Here is a 13,970-nt window from a genome sequence, read left to right as displayed (position 1 = left end):
GTTAAAGGGTCCACAACCTCGTATACATTTGATCTTTGTGCTGTCATTAAATGTAAGGGCTTAAACAGTTCATGGCGGGGATATGATGTCTGGGTAGGTTACAATCCTATGGTAGATATAGAGTGTAATAATCAGAACCTAGGCTGCCCCTATCACACTTATTGGAAGGACCCCTTCCAGAACCAGCTCCTTTATATCCAGAAGACCAGTTGAGTGCATGCTCAGACTCACCAGAGAAGCAGTTTCTGAAGGTAATTGTACCACTTTAGCTAGTTTGTTTCCACCAATTGATAGTGATACTGTACTTGGTCCCTTCACGCCAAGAAAGGCGAACTACACTTGTTTTAATTTAACTGTGTCTTTCCCCGACAGACATGAGCATGAGGCCGGGGAGATTAACGCCGATTGGTGCACTGAGACATACCTGGCCAGAGGAAAGGTATCAAGGGACACTGGCACTGACATAGGCCTGTGGGCACATGCTGGTTTGTATGACTATTGTGGGGGTACAGATTGTATGTCAGAATCCCTAGTGGGATTTCTGGTCTCTGTGCCATGGTACGTTTCGGTGTGCCTCTCGTTTTAGTAGGTGAAAAGGGGGTGCGGCTGGGTAAGCCCGGCACCGCTCAACTGACAGCCAGGCGTAGACGCCATGTGTTGGCCAAACGGTCACCGGGATCATTTGACCTTACAATAGGCTCACCGACATACATAGACGCTATTGGAGTTCCTAGGGGTGTCCCCAATGAATTCAAGTTAGCTGACCAAATTGCTGCAGGATTTTAAAATCTCTTTTAAAATGATTTCGTAACAAAGTACAACATTCTGGAATGGCCATCTCAGTCCCCAGACCTGAATATTATAGACAATCTGTGGTGTGAGTTAAAGAGAGCTGTCCATGCTCGGAAGCCATCAAACCTGAATGAACTAGAGATGATTTGTAAAGAGGAATGGCCCAAAATACCTTCAACCACAATCCAGACTCTCATTGGAACCTACAGGAGGCATTTAGAGGCTGTAATTTCTGCAAAAGGCGGATCTACTAAATATTGATTTCATTTCTTTTTTTGTGGTGCCCAAATTTATGCAACTGCCTGATTTTGTTTAAACAATTATTGCACACTTTCTGTAAATCCAATAAACTTCATTTCACTTCTCAAATATCACTGTGTGTGTCTCCTATATGATATATTTAACTGACATTTTTTATTGTAACAACCAATGATTAATCACTATTAACAAGGTTGCCCAAACTGCACATTTTATACTGTGCTTTACTACTGCCATATATGAGCTACTGTGTAGAGGTCTGGGAAAACACATACAAAAGTAACACACAAACAATAACTATAATACAGAAAAGGGCCATTAGATTAATAAATAATGTGGGGTACAGGGACCATACAAATGCACTCTTTGTCAAAATGCAAGCTATTAAATTCCAAAGCTTAAAACGGCGCAAATAATGTATAAAGTAAGAAATAAATTGCTTCCAAAAGAAATCTGTAAATTGTTCATAGAAAGAGAAGGTGGGTATAACTTAAGAGAGAAATGGAATACAACTTATGAAATACAAAGTGCTACAGCAACTTTAAAAACTATGTCTATCTCAATTACAGTAGTTAAATTATGGAACAGTCTAACAGAAGAAATAAAAGAAAGTAAAAACATAAATCAATTTAAATTAAAATATAAAAACCTAATTTTAAATAAGTATAAGAATGAAGAAAACAGGGTTAACCCAGGACAGTAATGTTGCTGGAAATTGTGTTGTAGTTCTTTTTTTGTTTGTTTGTTTGTTTTTCCATAACTTGTGAATCTGCAAATTTACACATTCTGTATTTTTCATATGAAAGAAACTATAACTGTGGTGGGGCTTGCGTATTTCTAGTTTTTGATTTATGTATATTTGTTTTGTTTGCTTTACTTTTGTTTCATATGTTGTTTGTTTAATTTAAGACTAAAATAAAAATTAAATGAATGAGAGGTAAAACTTTAGGGGGTAGGGACAAATAAGTAAATACTTCTGCCTACTCCTTTTCAAACAAATAATGGAATGATATTTTGTAATGATTGTGAGGGCATATGTTTGAAATGTTTGAAATAAAATGAACTGAACTGAACTTTTGCATCCAACTGTATTTAATAGACTCCATATTATTCCTGTATATGGAGAGTCCTCTTTACACACTAAGGATTATGGAGTTCCACAGGGTTCCGTGCCGTTTACAATATACGTGCTTGTTTTAGGCCGTTCAGGTGAAACTCAAAAATTTGAACATTGTGGAAAAGTTTATTTATTTCAGTAATTCTACTTAAAAGGTATAACTAATGATATAGACTCATTAGATGCAAATCGAGATATTTCAAGCCTTTATTTGTTATAATTTTGATGATTATGTCTTACAGCTTATGAAAACCCCAAATTCAAAGGCTTGTAAAAAGTCTATATCATATATTAGTTTCACCTTTTAAGTTGAATTACTTACATAAATGAATGTTTGCACGATATTCTAATTTTTCCAGTTTCACCTGTATTATTAGATAGTATACTCATAGTATACCTTTTCACTGCTATGTAGGTCACACCCATATGTATCTATTAATGAAACCAGATAACACACACCAAATATTTAAACTGCAGGAATGTCATAAAGACATAAAGACCTGAATAATCTAACTTTCTGCTTCTAAATTCAGATAAAACTGAGATTATTGTACTCAGCCCTAAAAAGCTTAGAAATATGGAAACAAACCAAATAATCTGGATGGCATTACCTTGACCTCCAGTAACAGTGTGAGGAACCTTGAAGTCATTTTTGACCAGGATATTGTCATGGTTGGCTGTGTGGCAGGCGGGCAAGCAGGAGTGGTGGATCCAAAATGCAGGACTCAGACACAGAAGTTCAACTTAAAGCGCAGCTTTATTGCTGGAAAACCTCTTACTAACTAAACTCACCAAAAGACAAAAAAAAACGCTGGTGGACTAAAACACTGAAGCAGAAATACTGAACTGGAACTAGAGCTGGAAACAAAACACTGGTAACACGGAGGCAAAACACACACAGCTTGTTGCGGGTACGACGCAACACTGACTCAGAGAAACACAGGGTCTAAATACACTGGGAAGTAACGAGGAGAATGAGACACAGAAGGAGGGCACAGCTGGGGGAAATTAGAACTGATGAGACAAGCAAAGCAGGACACATTCACATAAGACACGGACCTACAAAGTAAAACAGGAAGGATCACACAGAGACGCGAACTTGACACAGTGGAGACAGCAACTAAGAAAAACAGAGACATAAACCATAAGGCAGAGGACTCTAAGAACCAAGAGACACAGAGGGGAACTCAAACATGCAGACACAGACTTACACAGAACAGAGGGGACATAGAGAAACATGAAGGGCAAGGGATCGAAACTAGAAACCATAGAAACTCACACCAAGTACAATAATACAAAAATCACAATGAACTAAAACGCTGGGTCAGGAGACCCAGGACCCTGACAGATATAGTTTGTTGCTTTATAAGAAAGCCCTCCGCAAAGCCAGAACATCTTACTATTCGTCACTGATTGAAGAAAATAAGAACAACCCCAGGTTTCTCTTCAGCACTGTAGCCAGGCTGACAAAAAGTCAGAGCTCTTTTGAGCCAACCATCCCTTTAACGTTAACTAGTAATGACTTCATGAACTTCTTCACAAATAAAATTTTTATCATTAGAGAAAAAATTACCAATAATCATCCCACAGATGTAATATTATCTACAGCTACTCTTAGTACCATTGATGTTAAGTTAGACTCTTTTTCTCCACTTGATCTTTCTGAGTTAACTTCAATAATTACTTCCTCCAAACCATCAACGTGTCTTTTAGACCCCATTCCTACAAAACTGCTCAAAGAAGTCCTGCCATTAATTAATGCTTCAATCTTAAATATGATCAACCTATCTCTAATAATCGGCTATGTACCACAGGCCTTCAAGCTGGCTGTAGTTAAACCTTTACTCAAAAAGCCATCTCTAGACCCAGCAGTCTTAGCTAATTATAGGCCAATCTCCAACCTTCCTTTCATATCAAAAATCCTTGAAAGAGTAGTTGTCAAACAGCTAACAGATCATCTGCAGAGGAATGGTTTATTTGAAGAGTTTCAGTCAGGTTTCAGAGCTCATCACAGCACAGAAACAGCTTTAGTGAAGGTTACAAATGATCTTCTTATGGCCTCTGACAGTGGACTCATCTCTGTGCTTGTCCTGCTAGACCTTAGTGCAGCGTTCGATACTGTTGACCATAATATCCTATTAGAGCGATTAGGACATGCTGTAGGTATTACAGGTACTGTGCTGCAGTGGTTTGTATCATATCTATCTAATAGACTCCAGTTTGTGCATGTAAATGGAGAGTCCTCTTCACAAACTAAAGTCATTTATGGTGTTCCACAGGGTTCAGTGCTAGGACCAATTCTGTTTACACTATACATGCTTCCCCTAGGCAGCATCATTAGAAGACATAGCATAAATTTTCACTGCTATGCAGATGACACCCAACTCTATCTGTCCATGAAGCCAGATAACACACACCAATTAGTTAAACTGCAGGAATGTTTTAAAGACATAAAGACCTGGATGGCCGCTAACTTTCTGCTTCTTAATTCAGATAAAACTGAGGTTATTGTACTCGGCCCTGAAAATCTTAGAAATATGGTATCTAACCAGATTCTTACTCTGGATGGCATTACCTTGGCCTCCAGTAACACTGTGAGGAACCTTGGAGTCATTTTTGACCAGGATATGTCCTTCAGCGCACATATTAAACAAATATGTAAGACTGCGTTCTTCCATTTGCGCAACATCTCTAAAGTTAGAAATATCCTGTCTCAGAGTGACGCTGAAAAACTAGTTCATGCATTTATTACTTCCAGGCTGGACTACTGTAATTCATTATTATCAGGATGTCCAAAAAACTCGCTGAAAAGCCTTCAGTTAATCCAAAATGCTGCATCAAGAGTACTGACAGGGACTAGAAAGAGAGAGCATATTTCTCCTGTTTTGGCTTCCCTTATTGGCTTCCTGTTAAATCCAGAATTGAATTCAAAATCCTGCTCCTCACATACAAGGTCTTAAATAATCAGGCCCCATCTTATCTTAATGACCTTGTAGTACCATATCACCCTATTAGAGCACTTCGCTCTCGCTCTGCAGGCCTACTTGTTGTTCCTAGAGTATTTAAAAGTAGAATGGGAGGCAGAGCCTTCAGTTTTCAGGCCCCTCTTCTGTGGAACCAGCTTCCAGTTTGGATTCGGGAGACAGACACTATCTCTACTTTCAAGACTAGGCTTAAAACTTTCCTTTTTGCTAAAGCATATAGTTAGGGCTGGACCAGGTGACCCTGAATCCTCCCTTAGTGATGCTGCAATAGACGTAGGCTGCCGGGGGATTCCCATGATGCATTGAGTTTTTCCTTTCCAGTCACCTTTCTCACTCACTATGTGTTAATAGACCTCTCTGCATTGAATCATATATGTTATTAACCTCTGCCTCTCTTCTACAGCATGTCTTTATCCTGTCTTCCTTCTCTCACCCCAACCGGTCGCAGCAGATGGCCGCCCCTCCCTGAGCCTGGTTCTGCCGGAGGTTTCTTCCTGTTAAAAGGGAGTTTTTCCTTCCCACTGTCGCCAAAGTGCTTGCTCATAGGGGGTCATATGATTGTTGGGTTTTTCTCTGTATCTATGAAGCGCCTTGAGGCGACTTTTGTTGTGATTTGGCGCTATATAAATAAAATTGAATTGAAAAATTGAATTGAATTGAATGTGTCCTTCAATGTACATATTAAACAAATATGTAGGACTGTTTTTTTCCACCCTCTCTAAAATTAGAAATATCCTGTCTCAAAGTGACGTTGAAAATCTTGTATTTATTACTTCTATGCTGGACTATTCATTATTACCAGGATGTTCTAAAAACTCCCTGAAAAGCCTTCAGTTAATCCAAAATGCTGCAGCAAGAGTACTGACAAGGACTAGAAAGAGAGAGCATATTTCTCCTATACTGGCTTCCCTTCATTGGCTCACTGTTAAATTCAGAATTAAATCCAGCTCCTCACATACACTACTAGGTAAAAGTTTGGACACACACTCTTATTTAATGGTTTTTCTTTATTTTCATACCTGCATTGTAGATTCTCACTAAAGTATGAATGAACACACGTGGAATTATGTAGTAAACAAAAAAGTGTGAAATAGCTCAGAACATGTTTTATATTTTAGATTCTTCAAAACAGCCATCCTTTGCTTTGATTACTGCTTTGCACACTCTTGGCATTCTCTCAATGAACTTCATGAGGTAACAGAATAGACTAGCTGCAGCCAAGTGGCGGAAGGCTTTCACTTAGGTGGTCTCAGAATCTCATCACTGCTTTTCACAGATGATATGGTTCTGTTGGCTTCATCGGGGACGAGTTCCTGCCCCAAGTGGATGAGTTTAAGTATCTCGGGGTCTTGGTCACGAGTGATGGGAGAAGGGAGCCGGAGATCGACAGACGGATTGGTGCTGCGGCTGTTGTGATGCGGACGCTGTACCGGTCTGTCGTGGGGAAGAGCGTAAAAGAGAAGCTCTCAATTTACTGGTCAATCTACGTCCCTGCCCTCACATATGGTCATGAGCTATGGGTAGTGACCAAAAGAACAAGATCAAGAATACAAGCGGCGGAAAATGAGCCTTCTCTGAAGGGTGGTTGTACTCTCCCTTAGAGATATGGTGAGAAGATCAGCCATCAGTTCAGGGGCTCAGAGTAGAGCCACTGCTCCTCCACATCAAAAGGAGCCAGTTGAGGTGGTTCGGGCATCTGACAAGGATGCCTCCTGGGTGAGGTGTCCAGGCATGTCCCACCAGGAGGAGGCCCCGGGGTAGACCCAGGACAGGTGACAGAGATTATATCTCTCGGCTGGCCTGGGAAAGTCTTGGTGTTCCCCCGGACAAGCTGGACAAGGTGGCCGGGGAGAGGGAGGTCCGGGCTTCTCTGCTTAGGCTGCTGCCCCCGTGACCCAGCCCTGGATAAGTGGAAGAAGATGGATGGATGGAGCTTTATGAGGTAGTCACCTGAAATGGTTTTCCAACAGTCCTGAAGGAGTTCCCAGAGATGCTGAGCACTTGTTGGCCCTTTTGCCTTCACTCTGTGGTCCATCTCATCCCAAACCATCTCAATTGGGTTTAGGTCAGGTGGCTGTGGAGGTCAGGCCATCTGGCACAGTACTCCATCACTCTCTTCTTGGACAAATAGCCTTTATACAGCCTGGAGGTGTGTTTGGGGTCATTGTCCTGTTGAAAAGTAAATGATGGCCCAACTAAAAACAAACCAGATGGGATGGCATGTCGCTGCATGATGCTGTGGTAACCATGCTGGTTCACTGTGCCTTCAATTTTGAATAAATCCCCCAACAGTGTCACTAGCAAACCAGCAAAGCACCCTCACACCTCCTCCTGCATGCTTCACAGTAACAACCATGCATGTCGAGACCAGGCGTTCACCTTTTCTTTGTCGCACAAAGACACGGCTGTTGGAACCAAAGATCTCAAATTTGGGCCCATCAGACCAAAGCACATGTGTCCACTGGTCTAATAATGGATTGCATTTATATAGTGCTTTTCTAGGCACCCAAAGCGCTTTACTTTATTCACTCTCACATTCACACACTGGTGCAGGCAAACCACAGTTGTAGCCACAGCTGCCCTGGGGCAGACTTACAGAAGTGACCAGGACAGAGAGAGCTGGGGGATCGAACCGGCAACCTTCCAGTTACAGATGAGCTTCCCAACCCCCTGAACCACGGTCGCTAATGTTTATTCCTTGTGTTTAGGCCCAAACAAATCTCTTCTGTTTGTAGCTTTTCCTTAGTAGTGGTTGCTTAGTAGCTATTTGACCACAAAGGCCTGATTCATGCAATCTCCTCTAAACAGTTGATATAGAGATGTGTCTGCTACTGGAACTCTGTATGGGATGTATCTGGGCTCTAATCTGAGGTGCTGTTAACTGCTGTTAAAATTTTCTGAGGCTGGTGACTCGGATGAATTTATCCTCAGCAGCAGAGGTGACTCTTGATCTTCCTTTCCTGGAAAGGAAGTGTGACCCAGTTTCATTGTAGCGCTTGATGGTTTGTACAACTGCACTTGGGGAGAGATTCAAAGTTATAGCAATGTTTGACTGACCTTCAATTCTTAAAGTAATGATAACTCATTGACTCATTAATGATTTATTGCTGCGTCCAAGAAATGTATTTCAGTGTTTGCTATTAACCATATACACACACAGCCCCTTTCAGTCAGTTGTTGGTATTTGCTCTTCCTCAGATCTCTGCTCTGTGTGCTGACAGACATCTGCGGACCTGCTCTCAGTGTGACACTCATGCTCTCAACAGCTCTGCTCCCTGCACGCTCAACTCTTTCTGTACACTGTTAAAAAATGTGCCCTTTCTCACCGTCTCTTCTCCCCTTTGGTTTTCTTTCTCTCCCTCTCTTTCTTTCATTTTTTCTCCCTGTCCTATCCCCCAGTCATGTCTGTCCCGTTTGTAGCAACCGAAAATAAAATAAATTCATAATTATAATTATAATAAAGGTCAATCAAATGGACCAATATGGCAAGGCCATGATGATCCACTTGGTAAAATAAATCCGCTTGGCATCTTTCTTGGCCTTAAGACAACAATTCTGATGGCTAAAGATTCAAACAGGACACAAAAAAAAAAAAAAAAAAAAAAAAAAAAAAAAGTTCATGCAGAACGCTAATAATAGAGCAAAACCGTGAAAACTGTATTTCAGAACTAATCTTTAATGTCAGGCTGTTTGAGGTCCCTGCCTATGTTGGGTTTGTTATTTAGTTCCACATCACTGCTGCACCCTTGATTATACACAATACACAAACTGATATCTATAATTAACTGAGTAAGTGGGCATTTTAAGCTAAAAATCCACCTGCTTTCTCTGACTGACTAATAAAGTCACATTTGAGAAAATCTGCCACAGAGGAAAACAGCCTTCGGACTCTAATTGAGACCCTGTAGACTCGACTTGTCATCCATATTAAATTCTGGTGTGGAGACTCTGGCATATAAACCCATGCACACACAAACATAGACACACGTGATAATCAAAAGGTTTTTTTTTTTGTTTTTTTTAATCTGCAAGAAACATTTGTTGAATGAACGAATCAGGTTAGGAAACAAAAACATGCTGTATGATACCATTTAGTCTACATTTAGCCTCCTTATGTCACCTGTAGAGGTTGGATATTTACAGGGGATCACATGCATCCTAACCAGATGTTAAAAAGACATTTGCTCAGCTAACTCTCCATGTCTTGATCTTGATTTTTGCTTGTCTCAATTGGTCGTATATTGAAGTAGTTTCTAGAAGGTGCTCAAAATTGAGGCTATAAATTAGCTGCTTTTCATTAAGTATATAAGTCTGTTCCATAACTCTCAGACACATTAATCAATCTGGATTAGATTTACTATATGAGCTGCCTCAGGTACCAGGATTATCGGTTTTGGGGATTATTTTTTATAATGTCAAATCCTTACAAATTATTTAAATTACGTGTAGAAACATGCACGTTACATGTACATGGTGCATACAGTATGTGTAAGTGTTCATCAGACAGTGACACTACTAGTCCCTGAAATTGGTTTCTTTGTTTTATACTATGAAGATGTAGCTTGCAAGAAGGAAGAAGAACAACAAATATATGTTTGTATTTTTCTATTCTTTTGTTTGGTGTTTCTGAACAGCCATTTTATCACATATAGATCTTATCACATATATAGTATTTATATTGCTTTATGTAAGCTGTACAATCGATCCACAGTTTTAGCTCACTGATGTTATAGGCAGACATCTTAAAACTGTTTTACTGTAGGTGCATTAGCAGCTAGGCCAATGGTAATATTCACGTACACTAGGGAATGCAGTCAAATGTTGAAGGTACACCTATATTATGTTTTCATGCAAATAACAATTACATCTTTGTCTGTGACAATGTCAAGACTTTGCCTTAAAAACACAATTTAGTAGTATTACTAAACACAATGCACTTAGATGCAAGTGTAAGGATGTGTTTAAATAAGATTTGAACCATATCTCCTATTCATTATCTGTTTATACTGTTTATACTGTACTACTTTACCAGCTAATGTTCATGTTCTAGCCCGGCATTCAACTTAAGCAAACAGCGAATTAAGAAAACATCTGTTGCATATCCAACCATCAGGCCATTGTCATTACATGCTTATTAGCTCATTGATTGCCAAGGAAAACATGCAGCCATACAACTGGCAGAGACATCAAAGGTTCAAACCCTACGAATCTCCATCCTCAATAGAAGAATCACAGTCTCAAAAAGCTGTCCTGATTAAGTCCCCCATGTGGCAGGGGAACGTTCTCTTCCTTGATCTGTGTCTCTCAAATGACCCGATCCTCTCTCAGTGGGCATGTCCTCTGTGAGAAAATGGCTCATGTTTCTGTGCAAAGATTTCATGCTGTTTAGTTAAATTGGATGATGTGTTTGAACCAGACGGAAAATTGTTAGACTTTTAATGCCATGTGAAGTTTTTACTGTAAGCTGCACTTTTGCTGTGTCCCTTACAAGTATCTTATGTCTTTAAAAAATTATACCCCTCTGAATATATTTAGTTTTTATAAAGAAGAAAAGGCAAACTTTTTACAGTTAAAACTGAACTGGATTACAGTATCAGGACGATGGGACCTCTGTAGAAGACATAGTCTGTGCCTTTTTAATATGAGAATGGTATTTTCTTTGCACTTTTACACATAAGAACAAATCTATTACCTAAAAGATAAACAAGCAAGTTGACATTATATGGTAGCCAAAACTCCATATGAGCTTAAATAATGATTACACCACTAAAAAGCACAAATTGCATTGATTTTCAGCCTTTTGTGCAGTTCAGGCACAATGGACTATTCTCCCAGTGAATCATCGTTTTAGTACAATCCACAGGTCCGTGCAAGGAAACATCTGGAAACCTTCTGATTGTAACTCTTGCAAAGAAACTTGATGTTAACATTTAACACGTGTTATGAGTTGTGTTTCTAATAAGATGATGTCAGATTTAAGCAAAATTTTGAAAGAAAAATAGTTTTTTTAAAAACATCTTTAATGGGACGATTGATTAGAAAAAGAAAAAAAAAGTGCCACAAAACCAATCAATCACACTTGGATGCAAAAATTCTGATTGGCTGTTTTGGCTTCCAATCAGCTAACTGGCTACTGCATTCCAGAAACATTGTCCAAAGTGTAGCTAAACCCCTTTTTCAGTTACTACGTTCAATTATTTTATTTAAAAATATATAATTCTTTAAGACCATTGTTGGTTTTAATCTAGTTTAAACCAAACCACTCCACTGGACTTAGCTACACTGTTCAATGTTGTCATGGACTGAAAGAGCTTATGTAGCCACAAGACTGAAGTTTGATGGTGGCACTGAACCCAGAGTGTGGGACAGTAACTAACAAACAATTTAAAAATGGACTCTGGCAACATCTTAGAGCTACTTATCGAGGAAATAAAGACTTAAGGAATGAGAGGGCAAAAGCTACAACCAACCAAATCGATTCCAGAATATATAAAAGAGGGCAGCTGAGCTTTGCTTTGTTTTATAGGTTATCCTATAGAATATCAAGTGTAAATATCAACGCTGATATTTGTGCAAAACAGGTTGTAAATCTTAAAGGCAAGCTTCTTGATCAATTTAAAAGAAAGAAAGAAAAGAGATGGTAGTAGTCTCTTATTTAACCCCCTTTTCCCCCACACTGGGTTGAGGAAGATAAAACAGCTTCTTACTGACTTAATCCTTCTGAGATATAATTCATACTTATGGAGAACAAAAATACTGTAAAAATATCTGTCTCATCTTGTGGTCGCACTTAGTAAATAATCGATTAAATTATTTACCTGAGCTGTGAGATATAAAGCAGACAATCTAGGAAACTCCTCACTTCGCTCTTTTCATGTGAGCAGCTGATCAGCTTCACTTCTTTCTTCTCTGATTGTAGTTTCAGCACTTCCAGGAGGATGGAGGATTTGCCTTCTGAGAGGTTTATAGACCAGACTGCAGGAGCTGACTGGAAAAGTGGCTTCAGCATTGGAATGACGCTTAAAATCCCTTGAGTTTTGGCATGTTGATACAACTCCAGAAGGATGTCATGTTTCTCATTAAAAGCATTAAACAAGAAGAGGAGTGTATCCATCACACTGGGGAAGACTTCCTTGTGAATTGCTTTCAGCCATAAGTCCAACAAGAGTTGCTTTTCCTCACGTGCCAATGTCTCACAGCTGTGCTTCCGTTCCTGTGAACTCCCAGCTTTGTGGGTCTTCTTGAAACTGTAGGACAACACACACAAACATCACATTTTTTATCTGTAATGCAACAGACTCAGATGCATCACATTCCTTACAGTTTTACACAATAATACTGTGATGCAATTGCTTCACATCCAAGTCCCTCCAGCTCCACCATCGTGTACTGAAGATAGTAGCCCTTAATGTGCAGCCTGGGTGAACTTAGCACAGCAACATATGAACCAAATCTCTACCTGCTGCTGATTCTGGTTTTCAGAGCCCCTCCAACATAATCAGTAAAATGTACTAACAGAACTTATAAGAGAGAGAACTAAAGTTTAATAAGCCATATTTCAGAGATTTAATCATTGTTGGAGTTAAATTTCCCTCAGGGTCGCTTGCTCTGGCCCCTGGAAGACAATTTATTATGGTTGCTGGTGTCTCTAGCATCATGTGTCTTGAAAAAGAATCACCAATTACCAGAGTTTGAAGCTCAGCAGGTGTGTCACGGAGTGGGGAAAAACTATTACTGGCATGATGAGCTAACAGTTCAATTCATGTGAAAGATTCATTGAATTGACAACAGCAGCCTGGCTAGCTATAGGTTTAGCATATCTTGGTTGGTTGTAGGACGAGCCTTACTCAGGGCAGATACACATGGAAACACAACCAGGTTCTCAGGTGTCTAGCTGAGAAAGTTGAGTGCAAAAGAAAATCGATCAACGCTCAACCTTTTACGAACTAAGAGGAGCGTCCATTTTCATCAACGTTTGTGCGGGAGGGAGACAAGTCGAGGACAAGTCCCTCGCTGGGCCCGCTGAAGGTTGCCAGGGATTGGCAGATGCAAGTGGACTTGGATCAGAGGCTAATTTTTCCACAGAGATCGTAAAAACTCCTCTGCGACCAGACCTTGTCCTTTGGTCTAACTCCCCAAAACTTGCATACATCATTGAGCTGACGGTACCGTGGGAGGAAGTAATTGAGGAAGCATTTGAGCGTAAGAAACTGCGGTATGCCAACTTGGCAGCTGAGGCAGAAGACAGAGGCTGCAAGATTAAGGTGCGCCCGGTGGAAGTGTGGTGCAGACAGAAATGGGGTGGCTGTAGCTCAGGTGGCAGAGCAGGTCAGCCACTAATCAGAAGGTTGGTGGTTCGATCCCAGGCTGTCTCCTGGCTGCATGCCAAATATCCTTGGGCAAGATACTAACCCCAGGGCCCGGTGGCGCCAGTGTCCGGCAGCCTCGCCTCTGTCAGTGCGCCCCAGGGCAGCTGTGGCTACAATGTAGCTTGCCATTACCAGTGGGTGAATGACTGAATGTAGTGTAAAGCGCTTTGGGGTCCTTAGGGACTGAGTAAAGCGCTATACAAATGCAGGCCATTTACCATTTAAAATGGACAATCCTGTAAGATAATTTCTTCACTTGGTTTCACATTTTTTCACTAAGGTGATGATTTCCAAAAAAAAATTTCCAACATATTTTTTTTTGTCATTAAGATCTGAAGTGTTTTCAAAGATGTCCATTTTTTCAGCAGCATTTATACAAGCTAATAAATCTGGGTGGCTAACCCAAGTTAAACTATGTGTGGGAAACACTGCTCATAATTATATTACAAT

At 40.1% G+C, this 13,970-nt stretch overlaps 1 protein-coding gene across 1 annotated transcript in view; it reads right to left on the bottom strand.

The window, feature by feature from the left end:
* Positions 1-13,970, bottom strand: part of LOC146547136 (uncharacterized) — a 111,990-nt gene that overhangs the window by 65,710 nt on the left and 32,310 nt on the right. Inside the window, exon 5 of the mRNA XM_085264082.1 lies at positions 11,970-12,398. Coding sequence (XP_085120208.1) covers positions 11,970-12,398 — 429 coding nt within the window. The remainder of the gene's footprint in view (positions 1-11,969; positions 12,399-13,970) is intronic.

The sequence above is a fragment of the Mchenga conophoros genome, linkage group LG23, assembly GCF_057382185.1.
Source record: "Mchenga conophoros isolate Kocher_MC1m ecotype Shallow Benthic linkage group LG23, M_conophoros_male_GT1.1, whole genome shotgun sequence".
Taxonomy (NCBI): domain Eukaryota; kingdom Metazoa; phylum Chordata; class Actinopteri; order Cichliformes; family Cichlidae; genus Mchenga; species Mchenga conophoros.
This window is presented reverse-complemented; position numbering and strand designations above follow the sequence as displayed.